Genomic DNA, 24,522 nt, shown 5'->3' with positions numbered 1-24,522 from the left:
CATCAGTGAATCTGAAGACATGAAAACAGGCACTAGAAAGCATTCAAACTGAAGCAAAGAGAAGGTGGGGAGGGGACCGGAAATAAAGAAAAGGAATAAAACCTCAGGGAGTTGGAGGATAATAGCAAACAGTTTGACATACATGTACCTGGAGTTCCAGAAAGGGGGGGGGGGGGGGGGGGAGAGAGAGAGAGAGAGAGAGAATATCTGACAAAATAATGGGAGGAGAATTTCAAAATTTGATAAAAATATCAACCCACAGATCCAAGATTCTGATGCCCAAGCAAAACAAACACAAAGTAAATCACACTTTGGTACATCATCGTTAAATTTCTGAAAACTAAACAGAAAATATTAGAAGCAGTTATGGGTGGGAGTAAGATGCTTTATATATAGGAGAAAAAAAATAAAAATAATCTCTGAGTTCCCATCAGAAGCAATGCAACGGAATGCATCAATGCAACAACGAAATGACATCTTGAAAGTGTTAAGGTGGTGGGGGGACCCTGTCAACACAGATTTCTATAAGCAGCAAAAACATCCTTCAATAATGAAGGTGAAATAAAGACATTTTCAGACAGATGAAAGCTGAATTTCACCAGCAGACTTGCACTACAAGAAATGTTAAAGGAAGTTCTTTAGGTTGAAAGAAAATGATATCAGATGGATCTTAGATCTAAACAAAGGAGTGAAAAGTGTTGATATTGAGTATATATAAAAGCTCTTTCCCCCCATATGTTGACTTAAAAAAATGACTGTTTAAAGCAAAAATAATTACAATGTACTGTAGGGTTCATAACATATGTAGAAATGAAATGTATGACTACAGTTACACAAAGAACTAGAGCAAGGTGAAGGGAAATACACTGCTGTCAGGTTCTTGTGTTATACATGAAGAGGTATAATATTAATTCAAGATAGACTGTGATAAGTAATGGATAACAGTTAACCCCTAGAGCAACCACAAAGAAAATAAAGCAAAGAGATATAGCCAAAAAAGGCAACAGAGGAAATAAAATGGATTACTGAAAAAATACTTGATCAATCCAAAAGTTGGCAGGAAAGGAGGAACAAAGAACAGATAACACAAGTAGAAGATAAAAAAACCAGAATGGTAGACTTGAAACCAACCATATAAAAAATTACTTTAAGTGGAAATGGACTAAACAATTAAAAGGCAGAAAACGTCAGGCTGAATTTTTTTTTAAAGCAATTATATGTTGTATTCAAGACACATATTTAGAATATAAGACACATAGTTAAAAAAAAAAGAATAGAGTATATACTTATCAGACAAAGTAGACTTTGAGAATTTACTGGAGAGGAAGAGGAGCATTTCCTAATGATAAAAGGATGATTTCATCAGGAAGAGATAACGATCCTTAGTGTATACCCACTTAACATAGCTTCAAATTACACGAAGCAAAGACTGGCAGAGAAATAGAGAAATCCACAGTTAAAGAGTTGGAGATTTTAACGCACCTCTCTCAGTTACTGAAATAACAAGTAGAGAGAAATCATTAAGGACGCAGCAGAAGTGAACAACACCATCAAACATCTTATCCTCATTGACATTCTTAGAGCACAATAGTCAACAAAAGCAGAATACATATTCTCTTCAAGTGCACATGGAATTCACCAATAGAGAGCATATGCTCGTCCATAAAAAGTATCAATACATTTCAAAGGACTGAAATCATATAGGGTATGTTCTTCGACCAAAATAGAATTAAAGAAACAAAGAAAAAAAAATCTGGAAAATTCCCAAATATTTGGGAAGTAAGCAATACACTTCTAAATAATACATGGGTCAAAAAAGAAACCACAAAGGAGATTAGAAAATATTCTGAACTGAATGATAAAACACAACACATTAAAATTTGGGGAGATGCAGCTAAAGAAGTGTTTGGAGAAAAGTGTGTCACGGTAATGTTTATATTAGGAAAGAATGGTTTAAAACTCCTGTCTATAGCCACCTCATTCTGCAAGATCCTATGAAGACAGTACTGCTAACAGTCTGCTCTTCCTAGAGGTTCCAAGTACTAAGGCTTTAGACACACATGACCTGGGACAGTGTTGGGAGGAGCCCCGCCCCACCTCATTCCTTCCCCCAGCAGGGCCCACCTCCATCCTGAAGGGCCTCTCTGCTTCTTTCTACATGTTCCCTATCTGTGTACCAAATAACATGCACTGCATATAGCAAGCACTCAGTGAGTAAAATTAATAGTATTTTAATAAAATGCTCCATGGCTGTTCCTTGTCAGAAAATTCATGCTCGGTGCAGGGAAAAAAAAAAAGTCAGAATCATGTAATACGTGTTTCTACAGAGATAACCAGTTTGGTCCTTCAGCTGTTTTCTTGAACATAGATTAACACATTTTTTTGAACAAAAATGAGATCATTCGGGCTTCCCTGGTGGCACAGTGGATTAGAATCTGCCTGCCAATGCAGGGGACACGGGTTCGATCCCTGGTCTGGGAAGATCCCACGGGCCGTGCAGCAACTAAACCCGTGCGCCACAACCACTGAGCCTGCGCTCTAGAGCCCGCGAGCCACAGCTTCTGAGCCCGTGAGCCACAACTACTGAAGCCCGCGCGCCTAGAGCCCGTGCTCCGCAGCAAGAGAAGCCACCGCAGTGAGAAGCCCGCTCACTGCAACAAAGAGTAGCCCCTGCTCGCCGCAACTAGAGAAAGCCCGTGTGCAGCAACGAAGACCCAACGCAGCCAAAAATAAATTACAAAAAAAAAAAGAGACCATTCCCTGAACACTGTTGAGGGACTTGCTTTCCACCCCGCCCCGACATAACAATACCTCACAGACATCGAGTCACTTTACAGGTTTCTTTTTAATAGCCGCCCAGAGCTTGCTTTAACTAATCCCCTTGCGAACAGAGTTTGGGGTTGCCTTTCTTTTTCCTTATGCATCCTTCACATCTCTTGCTGAATACTGTGGGGAGTGTTTCAGCAGAATAAAGTCCTGGGCGTGAAATCACTGGACCAAAGGGTTTGCACAGTTAGCCTGGTAATCAGGAGTGGCCTTTATCTTTCAAAAGGTTGTACCTGTTTATATACTCGCCGATTATAGACAGGAGCCTTCCAATAAACCTTGTTGGAGTGAATGCTGGTTATTTGTCTGGAGATGTATTCCCACGACCGAGAGGTTCATAAATGTGGAGATAAGAGCCAAGGCAGGGGATGGCCAGGGGGGCCGGGCTGTAGCGGGGCTGGGCGGGCAGCTCCTGGAGCTCTGGGTGCAGACAGGCCTCCGCAGAGAGACCCCAAAGGACAGCTCAGTGCTTGCCTCTGCAGACCACAGGTCCCCTAAACAGGTTTACGGAAATCTCATGACGTCTTGTATTTCTCAAGAACACCTTTGAGAAATGTCAACTTTCTGAGCTAGTCTCCAAGTGCTCAGTTATTGAAAGGAGGCCCAAGATGGCTCTTCTGCTGCAAAAGCAAAAACGATGGCGAGCTTTTCTATTTTCCTTTTTGGAAAAATCTAGGCAGGTAGTTTCATTTCTTTATGATTGGTGTGCTGAGAACAATTTAAATTTAAAAATACTTTTCTTGAATGGGAGTGTCTGCATAAGCAAACTTCGGCACAGTGACAATTATTTAAATTAAGCTGTGCACTGTATTAAGGTATCACTGTTGTGTTTTTCAGACCCTCCCTCTGTCATTAAGGCTCTTCTCACTGTAACTCTTCATATGTCTTCACGTAACAATAAGTGCAGGCGCGTAAATAAATGTGGGTGTGGCCACAAGCAGACTGTGGTTCATTCTTTACAAAGTCATCCCTAACCACAGCTGGAATTTTATTCTTATAATACTCTTAAGAGGAAAACTCGGAAGGAGAAGGAATTATTTGAATAATTCCATTAAAAAAAAAACTGTTGATACAAGCAAAGCATTTTTTATCGTAAAGTATCCAGGTGAGTTCTCCATACTAATTAAATCAGAATACTACTATTTAGCATTTTTACTAAAATACTAATACAACTATTAGTGGTTTTTTTTCCATACTAGTCAGAATAACTGCTCAGTTCTCCACCTTCAATCTATGGGTATGATATTTGTCATTGATTCCTGTCTGGGAATCTCAGTGGCTTTGGAATCTTAAGCTGGAGGAGACCTAATTGAAAAGCATTTTTATTCGAAACTTGATCTTTCTGGGGTGGCATGTATATATTTGTGCATGTCGGTATACATGTATATCTGTATGGTGTATATATATCATTTGCGGGCACATACATGCATATTTCTGTATTTGGGGGTGCAGGTCTCATGTCTCCTGCTTAACTAGAGGTTACTGAGGCTTCTGGAGCACCGAAGTGGGAGGGGGTCAGTGCCTTTAACTCCCTCCAGTGCTGTGTGTCTGCTACAGCCTCCCTTCCAGCCCTTTATCCTCCTGAAACCACGCTGGCATCCAAGACCATCTGGGACCACCCCAGGAAAGACCTGGAGGACTAATTTCAATATTTTCTCTCTTCCTGGTAAAATATTTATTGAAACTGTGCTGAGCTAGAAGTCTTCCTCCGGTTCAGAAACTGTTTGCCTGTAAACACACTGACCTGGGTTTGGGGAACCAAACAAGACCGGAGAAAATAAATGAACAGCAGGTCCACATTATGCAAGAACTCCGGCTTCTGGGGAGACTGCAGGGGCAGAGCACAGAAAAACCACTGCGCCAAAGGACGTAAAAAATGATGACCAGAAAACGTTCCAGCTCTTTGGGCTGCGGGCGTGTTTTTATTGGTTAATGTTTTTATGGCCATATTCTTTGGGAGGCAAAAACCTTATCCCTGCAAAGATGGATTAAATGAAAATTGTTCGCAGCAGAGAGCAAGAAAGAGAAGTGATGCCGATCTCCTCGCCGCTCCCGTAACACGGGGAGGTCTGGGAGGGCAGGAAGCAGGGGAGGCTCTAGAAGCCGGGTGGCCGCCGGAGCACTCACCGTTGACGAGGCCATATTTCTGGGCCAGGAGGGCGGCCTGCAGACTTTTCCCGCTGCCCACGGGCCCGCACAGCAGCACCCTCGGGGTGAACGGGGCGTTAGATCGATGGATGGTTTGGACATAGGTCAGAGCTGGAACGAGAGGATGTGAGGATAATAAACCAGGGTCCTAAAGAAAGGGAACCAGCTTACGACACCTCTGCCTGGGCTCTTTTAACGGCAGTAATTATTTCCCTTTTACAGCTCCGTGGAAACCCTCTGTGAATCTGCCGGGTAACCACAGGGTGAAGCTGCGGGGAAGGAATTACCCTTCAGGCCGGGGCACCAAGGCGGGAGGGGACAAGGAGAGGCACAGAAGCCACCCTCCGAGCAGAGCACTGCCCTGGATCCCTCTGACACAGCACAGGGGCCGTGCTGCCCTCCTGGTCAAAGGACGGCTGGCCGCGTGGTTGGGGGCTGGTCCCAGGACACAGAACACACACTGAATACTGGGTTAGGGTGTTTCCAAATTGAATCCGGGCTGAGCCTCACCCTGAAGCCCCGGGACCAGGCCGACCTCCTAGAGTCAGACACGGGCTTTGATAAACACGACAGGCCACGCGGGGGCCTCGTACTCGGGGACTTCTAAAGGCCTTCGGAATTGGTGGAGAATAATTTGCAGCCGCGCTCCAGTGACACCAACTTTATTGCAAGTCTCCAAAGAGGCAGTGAACAAATGGGTCCCGGGAGTGGGCAGATGTCGCCCTGGCCCAGGGTGCCCCTGGCAGCTGAGGAACAAAGAAGTAGGGAGACAGGGCTGAGGCGCGTGCACCGTGGGGGGCAATGGATGCCCAAAGCGACTGAACATCAAACCAGGTCACCTCCCTTGAGAGTGGAGGGCAGAGGAGGGGGCACGGGTGGGCTAAGGAGGCTGCTGAAGGGCAGCCACTCAGCACCTGGGTGAGGGGAGCAGCCCGCCTGCTGAGGCAGAGGGCGGGGGTACCTCCTCCTCAGTCACCCTTGCATCCAAAGGGGGTCTCCCTCCCCGGCCCCGCCTCCTGCCCGGGTCCCCGGACCATCCTGCGCAGGTGCCGGGCTGCCTGAAGTCAGCATGTTGGCCCCTCGCCCAGGATGGAATCCATCCGAAGACAGGAAGGTGTCCCCAGGCACCACCTCGAAATCCGCGACAGGTGTGCAGGGTCTTCCAACCTTGTGCTTGACGTCGGGGCACCTCCCCGGCCTCTGCCCACCAGTGCTGTCACGCTCCCTAGCTGTGACAGCCACAAACGTCTCCAGACATTGCCACGTGTCCCACTGTGGCTAGAGGGCAACATTGAGAACCAATGACATATATTCACTGGGCAAATTTTGAACTCTCAAATCTTTGTAGGATGTTTTGATTGGAAGGGACATGAGAGATGCTACGATTCCCCTCTGTTTTAGAACTAAAGGTGCAGGTAAGTTACCTGTCTTCAAGGTCAAGATGATAGCCAGCATCTTCACGGCAGGGATGCATCTGCTGCTAAGCTAAACTCTACCGGCCTTACCTTATCTGATCCGTGCACGGTCCCACGAGGGATGTGCTTTCCTTGTCCCGGTTTTACAGAGAGTTGGCAGGGCTGGGGCAGCTCTCCCAAGCCCACTGCCACGGGTAACACTTTCCATCAGCAAGACGAACCCGGAGGAAGAGATAAAGATAAAGACAGCAAGGCTGTCTTTATCCTCAGACCTTCCAGGATCCAGCCCGTCTGAAGAGCACAAATACTACAGGCAAAGCAGCCTGCTTACAAATGATGCTTAATTTACAGTAAATAACCAAGTTAATTAGAAGTAATGATCCCCCAGACGGTCTCAACAGCTAATTATTCTTTTGAAAAACATGTGGTTGCTGGATGCATAGCAGAGATATTAAAAAAAAACAACACAGAGAGAATTTTGCATTCCAATGTTCAATTTCTCTCTCTGCATTATTAATTAATAATAATTAATATTCAGACACTCACATTTTTATTTACAATTTCAGGCATGAATTCTTTATGAACGATCGTATGAACTTTTAAATTTAATTAAGTAGTTTGGAAGTAATTAATGTGTAAATTCAGAATCATGGCATAAGATAAATGTTGTGGTTGTTTATCTTCGGAGTGCAATGTTTGCTACTAAAGACTCTTCCGAGATGCGAAATCGCTGGAAATTTATAAGGCATCCATAAGCCTGGCATTTTTCAAAGTAGCATCACTCTCCAGACATGCCCCCTCATATACCGACCCCCTTCGGAGAGCGAGGCTGTGCCGGCTCCGGCTCTCGCTCTCGGTAAAGCAAAGCCGCTCAGACAACAAGGCCACCAGCAGGTGGGGGCCGGTGGGAGGGCCGCTCCGGGGAGCTCAGAACAACCTCCCCACCAAAAGTAAACTTCTCTTGAAGAGATCTGAGAGAATATACCAAAAAAGGGCATCGTAAACCATCAAGTGTCTTAAAGTCCCTGCGGAGCTATTTTCATTGTGTCAGGCACCGGCATCGCACAGAAGGGGATAACTGCTTGTGCAGGCAACTGAAGCTCGGCAACACTTTTAAAAAATGAGGGAATTCCCCGGCGGTCCAGCGGTTAGGACTCCGCGCTTTCACTGCCGAGGGCCCGGGTTCGATCCCTGGTGGGGGAACTAAGACCCCCAGAAGCCACACAGCGTGGCCAAAAATAAAATGAAATCAATAAAAGAAAATAATAAATTAAAAAAAATAAAAATGATAAATGCAGCTGCTTTGGGGGAGAACTCTTCTAACTTTCCTTGTCTTTCGGGACCGGATGTTGAATCCTGATGATAGCAACGTCCGACGTTTACTGAGCCGTTCTCTGCACCAGCTACTGGGCTCAGGGCTGCAGATACCTGCGCTGCAGGATCTCACGGAGCCCTCACCTAAGTCCGTGAGGAAGGAAGGATTTCTGTTCCCATTTTGGGGATGACAGAACTGAGGCTCAGAGGGGTTAAGAGAGTTGCCGCAGACTGCAGAGCTGACGTGTGGTGGGGCTGAGGTCACCTGGCTCCAAAGCCTCGGGACTCAATGGTCACACCCCTGACCCCCAAACAGGCCTCTTTCAGCCCATTTCTGAACATCTGTTACTGTTCCCAACGGCAGGGCTGTGCCCGGCATGCAACTGCCTATCCCTGCCCTCAGTGGGCTCAGGACACCTGAGTTGTGTTGTGGTTTTTTGGGTTTTGTGGCGCTGGTGGGTTTGGTTTGTACGTTTGTTTGTTTGAATATTTATAAATTTTCTCTTCCTCTTCCTTCATCCTCAGCGCAAGACTTCTTGCTGCATGTCCCTCCCACCCCGGCCCTCACCTCTCCTCGCCCCCGCCCCCCCCGTCACTGTCAAGTCCGCTGACCATGCGGCCTATAGAATATTAGTCCAGGGTCTCAGAGGACGACGCTCCCAGGGACCCCAGACTTGTTTCTGGGCAGGGACCTTGGGCCTTCCGTGACTTGACTCCCGGGCTCCCAGGCACACCCCGGACACTGGACACCGGACACTGGCATCACTGCCAGAAGAAGTGACACCAGGATGAGAGGGGCCGAGGGTCCACCTGGATTTACCCTGGTAGAAGACGTCCACGCACGGCTGGTCGGCAGTGATGACTTTCACGATTTTGGGGTACGAGGGGAGGATCCTGACGATGTTCCTGTGATACTCCAGCAGCCTCCGCGCCGTCTCCCCTTCCGAGATGCCTGCTGGCACTATCAGTCGGTTCTGGATTTCGGACTCGGGGGGCCAGTCGAAGGTGGTGTGATAAATCTCTACCAGAGAGAGGAACACGTTTAGAGTTGCCCGCCCGACCTGGGGGCAGAGCCTGCGGGTCCCAGGGGCGCTCGTCCGCCCACCCCGGCAGCACCGTGCTCGGCTTTGGCTCTGGGCCCGCCCCCCCGTCGCTATTAACGACAACAAAGTGGCGATGATGCTCAGCGCGAGGGGAAGGGTGGCCGTGACTTTCGGAGCGCTTCCTCTGTGCCAGGCTCCCACCCCCAGGCTCTCACGTCATCCTCACAGTGAGCAGATCACAAGGCAGGGCTCAGCGTTTCCATCCTCAAGTCCAGGTGAGAAAACTGAGCCTCAGAGACACTGGGCGACTTGTCCCATGTCACACAGCTAGAAAGGGGCAGGGACCACAAACCCGGGTCTGTCTGCTGCCCAAGCCTGAGAGTAAGTGCTCAGTGAGGGGTGGGCAGGGCTGTTACTAGGATTCCCTGTGAGACCCCACGGGGTGGTTGGGGGAAGGTGGAGACAGCCATACCTCCTGTCTGAGGGTCGATTCTCTTCCCCAAATTTCTCTCAATCAGGACCGTGTCTGGAGCGCTCAGCACGACTGGGTAGAGAAGGAAAGAAGCAAAACCAGGCGTGGTGGGCAGCCGACCTGCTGCTGTAAAAGGCATTAGAGCAACCACCATCTCCCATCCCCAGCAATGCCTTAAGAGAGAGGTCAGAACACAAACGCATAATCTCAGGACAGAGGAAGCCCACGCCTGAACACTTCGCCCGAGGCCAGGCTTCAGTGACATATTTGTGCAGGGCGCTTCTGCCACATTGGGGATTATCTCCTAAAGAGAGTTTCTCAGATGTGAGCTTCCTGAAACAAGGAATCACCAGGGTCAGAGCAAAACCTCACGCTTCTCAGAACAAGCCCCGAATGCATTTAGCTCCGTGGAAAATTCGACTGTGCTGTCCTCCTTTTTCCTGTTGGCCCATCAAACCCCCTTCGGGGGTGGTGCCTGGGCACCGGGGAGCCGCTGACGCAGAGTGGAGCGCTCACTCGCGGGGGCTGCAGGTCTGGGGGGAGGGCTCTCCAGGCGCGGGTGGGGCTACTCACTGACATGTCTGGGGGAGACGCCGAGGGTCTGGATCAACAGGGCCTGCTCCCGAGATTCAGGGATGCCATCCAGAATCCAGCCCTAGGCAGAGAAGGTGGAAAGGTGCTCACCTATGTTTACTTTTCCAGATGTTTTTGGAACTATTATAAAAGGAACATCATACCTTTATAGAAAGACTGGAACTTTTAAGGTCAGAGAAAATAAACGTTCCTGACAGCCGTCTCACCTCACTTAACAACTCCTCTCATAATATCACATCCCCTTCTGAATCTTACTTTTAAAATGATAGTCACACCATACGTATTTTCTGTCCTGATTTCTTCCATCCCGCGTTATAACCACCACCGTATTTTTCCTGGCGGCCCACCTCCTCGCTGGCCATATAACATTCCACCGAGTGAGCTGCCTCACGTGCTGAGCCGCGCCCCATGACCAAACGCTTCACCTGCTGCGCGTTCGCACCGTTACCAATAACACCGTAAGAACATCTCTGTGCTACAGCTCTTTCCACATTTTGGATTATTTCCTAAAGGGAGTTTCTCAGATGTGAGAGAAAAGGAACCACCAAGGGCAAAACAAAAACCCACTTTTCTTAAGAACAAGTCCCGAACAGAGCATTTAAGAGGTCCGAGTTCAAGTTTCTGTTCCTACGTGAACTCGTTATAGGGCTGAAATCCCTCAGGCATCTTCTTGGATCAGCTGGGGAGCTGGTTTAGAAGATTTATTTTCATTAACCCTTTAAGTCCAATTGTGAGAGTCACATATGATTGTTGTACACTCTGTGGGAACACTAAAGAGCTGAAATAATAATGCTAGTCACTGGTAACACCACCGACCCAAACTAGCCACTGTTAACACGAAGGTGTATCTCCTTCCAGGCTTCACATAGAGATATCTATTCTCCTGGCTGGCGGGGGGGGGGGGGGGGGGGGGGGGGTGGTGGAGAAAAGTCACACTGCACATTCTATTCTGTAGTCTGTTCTTTTCACACAGTGAGAACGTTTCATGCACATTTCCCATGTCACAGGATGCTCCTCTCCTGGGAGTTTCCGTAGCTGCCAGGCATTGCATGAATTGACCTGCCAAATGCCAATGAATCGCATACTGCTGCTCATTTAGTTTCATTCCGTTATTAAAAAAACCAAAAACTATTATTTAGGGACTTCCCTGGTGGTCCAGGGGTTAAGACTCCATGCTTCCACTGCAGGGGGTGCGGGATCGATCCCTAGTGGAAGAACTAAGATCCTACCTGCTGTGCAGCCTGCGGCCGAAAAACAAACAAACAAAAACTATGGTTTAAAAAGTGCTATATGTACGTCTTGAGGTACACAGAATATCCTCATGATAAAGCTCTAAAAGTTGATACCTTCTTTTATAACTTTTGACACATTTTGCCTCATCACAGTTTCAAAATTGCCCACCAGTTTCTGAATCCAATGGCAGATCACCTGCTTCCCTGCATCTTTGTCAATGTCAGCCTTTATCCTGGGGGAAAATCTGTCCAGCAAACTAGAGTACACGGTAGCTGCTTTAATTTACATCTCTCTGATCACTAAGGAGGTTTAATATTTTTTCCATATGTGTATTGGCTATTTGAATTTTTTTCTTTTCCAAAATGTCCATTCATGCCGTCTATTCACTCTGCCCTTGGGGGTTGGTCCTCATTTGTTTACAGGAGCTCTTTACATATTAAGAATATTAACGCGTTTTGGCAACTGCTACCACAGACTCTGAGAAAAATGATGTTGCCAACATTTTCCACAGTTTGTCTTTTGTGTATGGTGTTGTTTCTGTCACACAGGTTTTTGGCCAAATCAATCAGCGCTTTCCTCTTTGGATTCTGGTGTGTGGATGTATAAAAAGGCCCTTGCCACTGCCAAAGCTGATACGCGTTCACTTGCATTTAAGCTGAGTTCTCTTAACGGTTTACTCTTTACACTGAAATATTTAAAAGAGCCACATTTTATTTTGAAAATGATGTGAGCCTTGATCTCATCTGTTTCTTTGTGGATCTCCAACTGTCCCACGGTCATCTATGAAATAGCCTGTCCCCTCCCCTCTGAATGTCACCTTTTAGTCACAGCTACATGCTGATACGATGTTGGCTCTGACATCTTTCTGCCTGTAGACTCTTGCGCCATCCTCACACCATCTGAATTATCGCTGTTTTGCAGTTTATTGTTCTATCTAATAGGAGATGCTCCTCCTTCTTTTTATTTTTTCCAAAACTTTGTTCCTCCAAGTAGGCAGAAAACTATTTTGTCAAGTTCCAAAATATAAATTCTACAAGGTTGGGAATGACATTAAATGTACAGAGTAATTTATGGAGGATGGACATTTTTACAATATCAAGTCAACACATTACCTTCCTGGGAATCTCCTGGCTGTCCAGTGGTTAGGACTTGGCGCTCTCCCTGCCAGGGACCCGGGTTTGATCCCTGGTCTCAGAACTAAGATCCCACAAGCTGTGCGGCCAAAGAAGACCACAAAAAAACCCAAAAACCATGATCTTCCCATTTGCTTACTCTGTTTTCTTTTTAATGTACCTCAGCAATGTTCACATTCAACAATTTCTAAAGTCCTTTCAAATCCTATGAGCCTAGAGTTATACACACATACACTAACACCTTCCACCTGATGGTCAGATAAAGTAGACAAAGTGAGCTTTGGAAGAGTGAAATAAAGCCGCAAATTGTCTCAGGTCTCCATTCTTTTTTTTTTTTTTTTTTTTTGGCTGCAGTAGAAAAGGATAGCTTTATTACTTTGCCAGGCAAAGGGGGACACAGCGGGCTCCTGCCTTGAAAAACTACGTGTCCCCCTCAGGTCTCCATTCTGCAGTGAGGCGGGGTCAGACAGCCCCAAGTAGAAGCCCAGGTTTCTGATGCGGGCTCCCAAAAGGGGCCCCCTGCTCTCAGTCATTATAAGAACTTGCCTGCCGTAAGGTCAGAGGATGGACTGATAGGGTGAACTGAGACCCAAGGTCACCCATAACTCGTAACACCTGATGTACAGAACACCGTGTGGTTGAGGGCAAGGAATGTCTTTCTTTTTAAAAAAAAAAAACGGGGGGAGAGCACATTTCTTCAATATTAAAATATTTAGGTTCCAACAGCCTCAACTGACAGTTAAAAAAAAAAAAGCTAAACAAATTTACAGAGTAAAGAGTATTGGAAAAATCAGGCATGCTTTCATTAATTCCTTAAATTATGCAGGAGAACGCGCAGCTACGGAGCCCCTGGATTCTAGAACTAATGAAGCAAAACTGCAAAAAAAATTTTTAACAGCCTTTTGCTCCCTCAAGTCCTTGTTATAGGCAGCCAAGCGCTGGCTGCAGCTCTTACAAAGAGCAGACACCTACAGATGTGCGCACCCCTCCAGGAATCAGGAAGCACAGGGTCTGAGAGCTTCTCCACTTACAGTTCTGGAAGCTGAACCCAAATGTTCTGAACCTTGGCTTCATTCAGACCCCTTTATTTTTTCCTTATTTGGAGGGGAGGGAGTCGGAGCCCCCTGACTGCTTCTTCTAGGACAAGGGCTGGTAATTCTGTTTCGAATCCCTTTTTGAAGCTGAAAGAAGGTTGGAACCCCGCCTTCACTCAGCACTGAGAAAGGCCTCCGCTTTTAATATTGCATTACTGAGCAATCATTATAATCTTGCCCATAAATTTGCAGCTGGTATCGGTATGTGGTCCAAAGCTTTTAGAAGTATTCAGGGGAACAGCTCTCGCCGACTGGAGAAAGCGGGCCTTCCAATTACACAGGAAAAGTGCAGCAAAATGAGGAACATCTCCCTAATTAACTGGCCTCATTGGTGCCTCGTTCTGGTTTGGATGTGAAATTTAAGGAAGGAGAAGAGAAGGTGGGTGGGGCGTGCTCGAAGCGAATCCCAGGCCACCTGCTCTCTGGGTTACTCTTTCAGACTCAGGGAGACGGCACCATCACCCAGGTGCAAAGAAACGAGGGCCCTGGAGGACCTCTTAGGGCAGCAACCCCACCCCACCGGTGCAGCTGTGGAGACCCTTCATCCCCGCATCAGTCCGCTTGGGAAGGAAGGGCACAGTGACCACGGCCTCTGCGTCACGGAGTGTGGGTCCTGGAGCATCCTCGAGATGGGAGCCCCAGGCTTAGCGCCTGCCAAAGATCTTCCTTCCCAGAGCTCTTGACTTTATAGAGGTTATATGCAACTGCCCAGTGGCAAAATGGACCACACTTTCAAGGCGAAACAGCACTTCTGGTTGAGAGCAAGCTAATGGCTGCAAATTCTGGCAAAGCAAGGAGTCACCGATCAGTCAGTAGCATCCCATGCCGGGATGGGACGCTGGTGAGGTGCATCGCGAGGGTCGCGGTTCTGACTTCCAGGAATGGCTGGATGCGGAGAGAGCAGTCAGTCCCTAATTAGAATACATCATCCATCTTCCTGACACTTCAGTGAAATGTCTGTTCCACTCTGGAGCTGCAGCTTTGTTCAGAGCAGGTTAATTGATATTCTGATGCCTTCGCTCGCCGTACCCCTGTGGCTCGCTTCTTTTTTATCACACATCAAAAAGGCCGTATGCTCAGGGCACTCCCTGCACCGGCACAGAGCTGGAGGTCTGCACAGCTGCGAGGGGTACGGTATCACAGGAGGGACAAGCACCGAGCAGATGTCACAGATGAAAAAACGGGGAAGAAAAGCAGCCAGCCAGCCTAGGGAACGTGGCGAGGCCCGGCAGAGCGCTGCCGGATGCCGAGTGGGCGGCCCGCCCTGTGTGAACACTGGCCTCTTCTGCCCTTCTGACTGTTATTAAAGCGCAGTTAGCAACTTCCCGCTGCACGACTCTTGCCCTCTGGGCCCCCCGCCTGTTTGATGCGGTGCCCCTTGTCTCCTCCCCTCTCCTCAAAGACCAGAGCGGGGTGCTCCCCTGGGTTCTCCCTAGGACGCCCTGATCCAGCTTCCGGCTCCAACCGCAGCCTCTGGAGCCTCCATCCCAGGCGCTCCCCGGAGCCGAAGGCTGATTCCTCACCGTCCCAAGGAGGCCGACTGAGGCTGAAGGTTTGGACTCGATCAGACGCACTCAGCTCAGAGTGTGAACCGGGAGACACACCGCAAGAGGCATCATGGGCCGCCACCTCCCTCGCTTTTTTCTGATGAAACGTTATACGGTTTCCCAACATATAAAAGAGGAAAAACCGGGAGATTTTTATCAGCCAGAAAAGAAATGCATATTAAAAGATCAAGTTTGGGAAACTGATGTGTTTCAAGACAATCAGTGAGAACAATTTCGATGAATACAAAAAAATGTTGACATCAAATTGCCCCAGTACTGGTTCCTTTGGTTTATACAGAAACATGACAGTCTTAGCCTGCCATGGCATCTTCGGACGCCTTCCACATGCAACTCATCTGAAAGGTGACTAGCGGGAAGTTTTACTTTGAAGTTTCATCTCAAACAATAGGCAGCAGCTGCCGGCATTCCTGACCACGTTCAAGCACGCGCTGCAGCAGGGTGAGACACTCCTGTAACTCGCCAGCACACTGGCTCTGCCGCCCCACCGAGGCTTGGCCTGGCCGTTTCCTGTGCGCAGCCCAAAAACGCACGTGCCCAGACAGGCTGAGACGGGCAGGAGAGATGTTTCTGAACAACCGACAGTGCCAAGTTCCACCCTTGCTAGCAAATCGGTGGACACAGGCCTGACGTTTTTCTATACAAAGGTGAATGTGGGAAAATCCGTACTCCTAGGTCTGCAGGTTAGAAGCCACTGATCTCCAGGGTGTTAAAACTTGGTAAAGCACAAACGTGAATGTCTAAGAGGCTTTTTATTCGTTCCAAATAGCTAAGAAAATGTTTTAAAGTCAAATTCATATAAAATGTCTGTGGGGCCACTCTGCAGAGGAAGATACAGTCAGAAAAACACACTGTTCCACCCCCAGCAGACCAGTCCCACCCCAGCTCCAAGGCTGGGCGATGCCGAGATGACCCACCGCAGAGATAACGTGCTTCACGGCATCACTGTCTCGTTCCCAGGTTCAGACACAGTGGCCTCTGGTTGAAAGCACAAGAAGTGGATAATCCAACAACGTCCAGCTAATGGGTCCATTCCTTTCAAACACTTCAGAGGATGTCTGTGGTGTGGACCCATCTCTTCAGAAAGACGATTAGTCTGTTAGGGTGTCAGTTTATCATATGCTGGTGCAGAGCAGGGGCTTGGGAACCAGCCTGTGCCACTGCCAGCCGTGGGACTTTCAACCAGGGACTCAGTCCCTTGGGGCCTCGTTCTCCTTCTCTGCAAAACGGGGACACTAACAGCAATCTACCCCACAGCTGCTGGGACGAATAAATGAGGACCATAAACAAACAAACACATAAACAACAACAAAACAAGCACAGTGCCTGGCGATGGGGAAACGGCCCAGTCCATGTGAACTGGTTTTATCATTATTATACTTTTGAGCAAGGTGAACTCTGTTCTTTTCCTCTACCTCCTGTCAGGAAGGAACCCCACTTAAGACTGTAGAACTTGGGGACTTCCCTGGCGGTCCAGTGGTTAAGACTTCACCTTCCAATGCAGGGGGTGCAGGTTCAATCCCCGGTCAGGGAGCTAAGATCCCACGTGCCTCGCGGCCAAAAAACCAAAACATAAAGCAGAAGCAATATTGCAACGAATTCAATAAAGACTTTAAAAACGGTCCACATCCAAAAAAAAAAATCTTAAAAAAAAAAAGACTGCAGAACTTAATATAAAGAATTCATTTCAAAAGGCAATCTCAGGACTTCCCTGGTGGTCCAGTGGTTACGACTCTGCACTGCCGATGCAGGGGGCACGGGTTCAATTCCTGGACGGGGAACTAAGATCCAACGTGCTGCGCGGTACGGCCACAAAAAAAAAAAAAAAGGCAATCTCTTGGAAAGAGCAGTAAGTGGCATCCCAGATGTGAACTGAGGAAAGCTTTCTAATCAACGAGGACTTGGGAAAAACACATTTCGGTAAAAGTGAGGGAGTCTAGCGAGTCGTGGGCTAGCGCACGCTCACTCCAGCGTGCTCATCCGTTTTCCAGCGCCTGCCCAGGAGCCACCTGGGGCGCCAGCCTGGGTCCAGCAGACGGGAAACAACAACCATGCTTTTACAGTGGGGTGGGCATTTCCACAGGAAGACCTGGGGTGCATTCATTCGTTCATGCACCCATCCGTTTATCAACTCATTGCCGTATTTATCCACCACTGTGTGTGGTACACTGTTCTTTCATGTTGAAAAGTTCAGAAGCCCTGGGTCTGGGGGCTTGTCCAATAGATAGCACCTGGGGGTGGTCAGTCACTGGTTCATGTAACTAACTACCCCCCCCCCAATCCGGCTGGCCCAACTCTGTTACTTAGGACTCTTTCCTAATTGGCCATTTGACTTGTGCAAGGCACTGAACTTCATCTGTAAAACGAGAGGATTGGACCAGGCAACTTCTAGCAAAGACATTTATGGTCTAACAAAGACATTTTAAGAGTGAACAGCTACTCATAATTATGCAGGGAAAATAGGCATCAACCAGGACGAGGGACTGCCCTGCCTCTAAGGGTCTTTGCACATTAAAACATGATAATTTACTTGCAATCATGCAGCCTGATTCTCCTGTGAAATTCTGCCAGCTCTCGAAATCATGAAAAGAAGGGGGAAAGCCCCGTAGGCAGTGGGGGCAGACCTTGGGGGCCGCTGACGAGCTACCTGGGTCTGATCAACACCTGTAATGACTCTTCTCCCAGGGAATTCCGAAGTACACACTGAAGGTCAAGTGCTGGGTCTGAGCTGGGTGCACACGTCAGCCCAGAGCTCCTGGCCTCATTCTCAGAGGTTGCAGTGGCCCGAGTTCACTGACCCGATGGTTTCTCAGGCCTCATTCCTCTCTCTCCATTCCAAATCCACTGATCCTGGCACGGCTCGCAGCCAAGCAGCCAGCCTGTAGCTTCACGCCTCCTCCTCAAGCTGGTGCCCTCTCCCCCTTTATCCTGGGACCGCCACACCTGTCCATCTGGGCCCCGGTGCAGGGAAAGCACTGGCCATGGGCAGAGTTGTGGCTGGGTCCACAACTGGGCTCCAACACTGGAGCCTTGTGACCATCGATTACCTAAGCCTTGAGTCTCAGCCTGTAAGATGGGGGCAGTCAGACCCACCTAAGAGAAAATCCCTGCAATGATCGCACAAGATTATTGATGACACGTGTGAGGACAAAGCTCCTGACCCAAAGCAGGCGCCTCGCAGACACGGGTGCCTTTCTCTCTCCTAAGAACCGTCTGCAGTGCGAGGGCATTTGCATTTCCGCAGGACTGAAAGAGGCTGCATCTCCAAGTGGCTGACTTTACAAGGCTGCCGTTTCAGGCCCCAAAAGGTGGGCAGTAGTCTGGGGGACGCTCTGGGCCTCACCTTCACCAGGAACAGCTGTCCCTCCATCCCCTCTGTCGGTGGGTGCTGGTCACCACTGGTCCCTTTCCCTCTGTCCGGCTGCCCCTGGCGTGTCTGGGTCATTTCCTTCAGAAACACGTCCCATCTTCATTCCCTCTCTCCCAGTCAAAACAGCCTTCCCCTGCGGGCTCAGTTCCTTGGGGACATTCACTCTCAACCCACCCGGAGGCCTGGACCACTTTCCACATCTTCCTGGGCTCATCTCAGCTCAGGCCTGTGTTCTCCTGCTGCCAGAGACCAGACACCACAGTGTTGCTCCAGGAAAACCCGACCTGACCAGCTGTGGAAAGCGCAACGTGAGAGGATCGATGATGTGTTCAGAGAATGAGAACTCATCAATCTAAAGACTGGTGAATTCCACACAGTCTCAACAAATAAAAGGCACGCCAAAATATATATATATGTTTGCTCTGGTATTCTAACCAATACTCTCATTTATAATTAATATTATAGGTAGTACGTTTATAATTAAAATTGGGGGTACTTAATATGTTACAGATTATAGCTAAAAATCATCCACTTTAGTTTCCACAATTCTTCCAAATCCCACTGACTGATGGTATTAAGCTACAAGCGGACCCCCAGACCCCCACGTGCCAACTGTTTAACGATCTCCTTATCTGCAAAGTAGGGATAATGCTGACGGGCCCACACTTCCTGGTGTTCAAGGTTAGGTGCAGTGATGAGCGTACAGGGCCAGCTCAAGGTCTGGCCAATTGCAGGTGCTGGAGAACGGCAGCTGCAACCGTCTCCGGTCTCTGGCACACGCCGTGTTTTCACAGTTGACAGTTAGCTGCAAAACTAAGCCACACCGAGAGCCTGGGAATGGGCGATTGAGGATGCCCCTCTGTTCCGTCCTCCTGGTGGGCGTTTCCAGCTCTCGGGAGGCAGGTCTCTGATCCGGCCCCTGGATCCGACCTCAACCTGCCAAGGGTGACGTGGTCGGTGGTTCTGAGTCCAATGCGGTCTCCAACATCACCGGGCCTCTCCAACGCTCTCTGCTGCTCCGAAGTCCACTTACAGTGGCTCGAACATCGGGCTCTGTCCTGCGTTCCAGCCATCTTTTTTCCCTCCCCGACGGCAGTTAGAAGGATCCTAAGGGCATCCCAGGCATCAGCTGCCCGCAGAGCACCCGGGGTGCCTGCTGCTTAGCCAGCAGATAGGTGGGCCACACACACCATGAACAAGCCCGAGACCACACCGCAGGGTCCAGAAACACCCACAAACGAGGGACCCACAAGGGGGCACTCACGGCGTCCAGCCCGGCCCGCAGAGCCCTGCCTCGCTGTGACGCGTGCCGTTCAGTTTTCCGAGTGGAGTTCAGACCTCCCCTCCAGATGCCCAGCCATCCTGACTGCATTTGTGTTAGAGGAACACACAGCCCCGGGCCTCAGCAGAGCTGTTGATCAATAAACCCGCACTCCTCAGAGGACGCGAGTGACATCTACAAACCCGCGAGTGTCAGAACAACGGCAAGAAAATCCCGCGTTCCCACCGTCAGAGGATGAGAGCTGGGTAATTCATGCCAGCCCAGTGACGCCGCCAGGAGAAGTAAAACAAACAGCGGGGGGTTCTGTAGACCAGAATCGGGCTTCTGCGTTCCGTTAGCGTTTCCACTATAAAACACTCACTCCCCTTACGGGCAGGGACGCGTCAATCTGTGACCAGACAGGAAAAAGTAAACAAAGTCTAGAAATCTGCCAAGGAAATGTTAGACTCTCGGTTCTACAGTCAGAAGTGTGCTCCAGCAACATCTCCTTTATCATAAATAACGGAGCATCTCCACGATATGAAATGAGATCAAAAAGAAGTTGACCTGTGAACGCAAAGTCTCACTTTGCATTTTCTGTAAAGGAAACACATGCACTGATCACGGGGGGCGGCGGGGAAGCGACCCCCTTCCAGGGTGCCTCGGAGACCTTCTTCTCCCTGACTTAGCAAGCTGGGGGCGTGGTCAAAGTTTTGTCTTTGGTGATGTCGTTCTGCAGCTCAAGGAGGGAGATGGCGTGGTGCCAGACACCGGAACTTGCTGGATTTCTGGAAGAGCAGTTCTTTTTTCAGGCAACACACGGATCCTTCTTTTGGGTCAGCAGCGGGGGTCCGGCACTGCAGCCTCCTTTTCTGTAAAGTGGGAGAATCACAGTGCTACACGCCTACCTGCACCACTAGCCACGGGCCCGTGAAGGCGGGCACTCTGTTTCCTTCGTTCTGTTTTGTCCCTCACACACCTAGAATGGTCCCTGCCACACAGTAGGTGCCTGTAAGTCTTGGTTGTTGAAAACCTTGCAGGACAGCTGTGCGGATCTCACCAGAAAGTGCTTCCGAGCGTGGCAGTGACTTGCACCATGTGCTAGTCAAGGCTGGTTAACGACTATTGGTACCTTTACCTCAACGGACCCGCATTGCTGCCCAGCACCTGTGCTGGGCTTAGTGCTGGCCTCTTCGGTGTTTTGTTTTTTAAATTCTTATTGGAGTAGAGTTGACTTACAATGTTGTGTTAGTTTCAGGTGTAAGCAAGGTGAATCAGTTATACATATACATACACCCATTCTTTTTCAGATTCTTTTCCCATATAGGTTATTACAGAACATTGAGTGGAGTTCCCTGTGCTGTACACTAGATCCTTATTAGTTATGTATTTTATATATAGTAGTGTGTATCTGTTGATCCCAATCTCCTAACTTATCCCTCCCCCGCCCCACGTTTCCCCTGCGGCAGCCATGTTTGATTTCGAAGTCTGTGAGTCGGGCTCTGTTGTGTAAACAAGTTCCTCTGTATCACTTTTCATTAGATTCCACACGTAAACGGTATCCCACGATTTTTGTTCTGACCTTCACCACAGTCTCAGGCCTGGCGAGTCACGGGCTGGGTTGATATTTTCTGAGCTCGCTGAAGGACGGGCCTGCTTGCATCCCATCTAAGTAACCACAGGTCCCCGGGGAAACGTTCCGTTGTTCACGCCTCTGCTTTTTGTGGAGGCATTGGGAAGACTTCCTGACCAGCGGCTGGGGATGAGGGGGTGGTGAGAACTCAGCACCCTGAGCGCGGGCGGGGCAGCGTCCCTCCGCAGGCCTCTGCCGGGCCGCCCCGGGGATGCAGACGCAGCCGGTGAATCTGTGTTATCAGGGTGTGTTATCCGCTCGGGCGGGTGGGACTCCAAGCACCCTGGTTTGGGAAACAGAAAGGAGAGGTGCTGCAACACAGAGCGCGACCGAGGGGGGTGCCGACTACCACGTGAGCGCCGAAAATGCCGACCCCTGCCCAGGTCACACTAAAGGTCGCTGCCGACGGCCCCGCTCAGCCTGCAGGGGCTTCTGGCCTCACACCTGGCGAGAACCAGCCCTAACCTCCGGAGCAGTGAACTCCAGCCCAAGTGGACGCTCACAGAAGGAAAGAAAAGCCAAGGCCAATGGACAGAGGCCAGGGCCGGGAAGGCTCCAGGTAGTTTTGAAATTTCATTGTTTTTCCCTCCAGGCACTACAATTAAAAGCCTGCTGGGACTTCCCTGGGGGCGCAGTGGTTAAGACTCCACGCTCCCAATGCAGAGGGCCTGGGTGTGATCCCTGATCAGGGAACTAAGATCCCACATGCCGCAACTAAGAGCCCACATGCTTCAACTAAAGATCCCACACGCTGCAACTAAGACCGGCACAGCCAAACAGATAAATTAAATTAAAAAAAAAAAAAAAAAAAAAGACTAGACTGCCAACTCTCATCCAGGCAGGTACGGGATGTTCCAGAGCTCACTGGAGCAATGATTCCAGAAGCATGCTGTGGGCTCGCTGGCGGGTCAGGAGCCAACCCCAGAGGGCACAGGACCCCTGCCTAACACACAGGGAGGCCCATGGGGGCAGCAGGCTTCCCCCACCCGTTAGGGATCCTGGTTTGCTCTCACTCGGCTCACTTCGCATGGGAAAGCGGGGTAACCCTGCCCAGTGGGCCTCAGGGCCAGGCACGGTGCTTGTATGACGCGCTGCGCACCCCAGAGCCCTCGAGGCCTGCCTGCAATCCCCAGGCGCCCACACCGAGCCGCACCGAGGCCCGCCCAGCTCCCCGACCAGGCCCTGCTGCCGCCCACCAGCCCAGATGTGCGAGGGATGGCACAGGCCAGCAGAGGCAGACACGAGCCATCCGTGGAGGCCTCTGACTTTTCACGGGTGATGAAACTCCCAGCGCCTGACAAGCCATCATCGTTGGGCACAGCTGCTTCCTCCCCACAGCTGGGCGAGGTGGCTGGCCATACATGGAAACATCTCTTCTGTCTCTCTTAGCCTGATGGTCCCTGTCTGTGACATTCTAATCGGCCTGGTCCTGGTGATGCAGAAATACCTTTGTCAAAGGGATGGCACAGGGTCCCGGGTTCCCGGGCTGAAGCCGGGCCTGGCAGCCAGGTGTGGTGGCAGGTCCACACCTGTCCTGGCCCACTGGTCCCCTGACCTAGGCTAAGTCCCTTCCTCCATTCGGACCTCAGTTTCCCCTTTCATAAAAGGTTTCAGGTAGGAATAGTTCTCAAGACAACGTTTAAAAAAAAAGTTGATGAGGGCTTCCCTGGTGGCGCAGTGGTTGAGAGTCCACCTGCCGATGCAGGGGACATGGGTTCGTGCCCCGGTCCAGGAAGATCCCACATGCTGCGGAGCGGCTGGGCCCGTGAGCCATGGTCGCTGAGCCTGCGCGTCCGGAGCCTGTGCTCCTCAACGCGAGAGGCCACAACAGTGAGAGGCCCGCGTACCGCAAAAAAAAAAAAAAGACAGATGCTTCTCTGTGTAACAAATACTCTTCAGAAGGATGTTCTTTCAAGGGAGTGTTAACAGCAGCTGACTCCAGGTCAGCTTGGTTCCAGGGAAGGGAACCAAGTGGCTGGGGGACAAGAGTTTGAGGGGGACCTGGGTACCCTTTGAATTTTGAACCATGAATGTTCTGCAGTCAAGAAATAAATTTGTCCATTTTTTAAAGCAATCTCTCTGGCAGCGATATGAAGGCAGGATTAGGAAGAAAGAGACCACGGTAGCTGCAGGGAGATGGATTAGGTGTCAAAGAAGGGAAAGGGATTCTTGGTAATCCAAAAAAAATGGAGAGCAAACGGTGACTATGGTGAAGGTGAGATTTAGATTCTCTTTGGTACTGAGCCTTTCCCCTCACATTTCCTGAACTCCCTGCCTTACTTCTTAGCTTCCCTTTGCCCTACAGATGTGGTCTCAAGAACTGGCCACTCACGGACTCCAAGAACTCAGCTGCCCCTAAAGAAAAGCCAATTGGTCCCTGAAGGTAGTGCCCACCTGCTTTCGATAATTCCAATACAAAGTGCTAATTTCTCTTTCTCTAATGTATTTGATGGTCACTTCAAAGACATTCTTCAAAGAGATTGCATGAGACGAAAAAAAAAAAAAAAGAAAGAAAGAAAAGGAAAAAAGGCAACATTAACTACAGAATCCTGATGGGTTATGATTGCATTCTTTTTCCCTGAACACTATTCCCTGCCTCCGTTTTGTGCTCTAAATTACCAGTTCTAGTCCCTGCGAAGTTAAATAATAATAATCACCATATAAATGAATATGCATATGTGCCATTTTTCTCCCTAAAAGCAAGAAAGCCTGTTTATTTTGGATGAGGGGTCGTTTTGTTTCTGAACAACCAGAGCACATAATTAGGACCTCATCTCTTACTCTTGAAATCCTGTCTCCACCGGGAAGAGATGAAAAAGGTACTGGATGTCCCTGGAAGCTCAGAGAAATTTTCAAACAAATTAAAGAAGATATTTCTTTACTCTGCAGGTAACAATGGCTTGGACACGATCAGAATCAGAATGTCAGGCCAGAAGGAGCTCCAGTGCTCGAGCCCGAGTCCAGTGTTTTACAGATAGAGAAACAGAGGTCCCGGGAAGTGAAGTACTCGCTGTCGACACACAGCGTGTGATGGTCAGACAAGTACAGAGGGGCCCAAAGCATGACTCCATGTTTGTATCCTGGTTCTGGGACTGACTGTGGGGCTTTGTGCAAGACTCTGCGAGTCTTAAGATGCTACATCCCTAAAACAGGGGTGATGACAGCCGCGAGGCTCCATTGCGCTGTCGTACAAAGGAAATGAGATCGCTGATGTGGCACTCAGCCCTAAACCGCCCATCAGTGGTCACCACCGACAGTATAATAATGACAGCCTCTCTGCGTGGGGTACTCTCAGTGGGGTGTAGGGGACCAAGTGCCAGACCGGGGCTCCCAAGCCTCTGTTTGGAGTCCAGACAACATCTGCCACCATCATCAGAATAGGAATGATAATGATAATGAATATGATAACTATTAATACAAA

The 24,522-nt window shown here is 49.3% G+C and overlaps 1 protein-coding gene across 4 annotated transcripts in view; it reads right to left on the bottom strand.

The window, feature by feature from the left end:
- Nucleotides 1-24,522, bottom strand: part of AK8 (adenylate kinase 8) — a 128,387-nt gene that overhangs the window by 76,650 nt on the left and 27,215 nt on the right. For all 4 annotated transcript variants that reach the window (XM_027104437.1, XM_027104439.1, XM_027104440.1 and 1 more), the window contains 4 exons: nucleotides 9,792-9,873; nucleotides 9,219-9,290; nucleotides 8,524-8,724; nucleotides 4,954-5,085 (listed from right to left, as the gene is read on the bottom strand). In XM_027104437.1, coding sequence (XP_026960238.1) covers nucleotides 4,954-5,085; nucleotides 8,524-8,724; nucleotides 9,219-9,290; nucleotides 9,792-9,873 — 487 coding nt within the window. The remainder of the gene's footprint in view (nucleotides 1-4,953; nucleotides 5,086-8,523; nucleotides 8,725-9,218; nucleotides 9,291-9,791; nucleotides 9,874-24,522) is intronic.

Source organism: Aethalodelphis obliquidens, unplaced genomic scaffold, assembly GCF_003676395.1.
Source record: "Aethalodelphis obliquidens isolate GAN/ISIS:26980383/991018 unplaced genomic scaffold, ASM367639v1 scaffold7, whole genome shotgun sequence".
In the NCBI taxonomy this organism is placed as follows: Eukaryota; Metazoa; Chordata; class Mammalia; order Artiodactyla; family Delphinidae; genus Aethalodelphis; species Aethalodelphis obliquidens.
The sequence above is the reverse complement of the archived record's forward strand: the minus strand, read 5'-3'. Positions and strand labels throughout refer to the sequence as shown.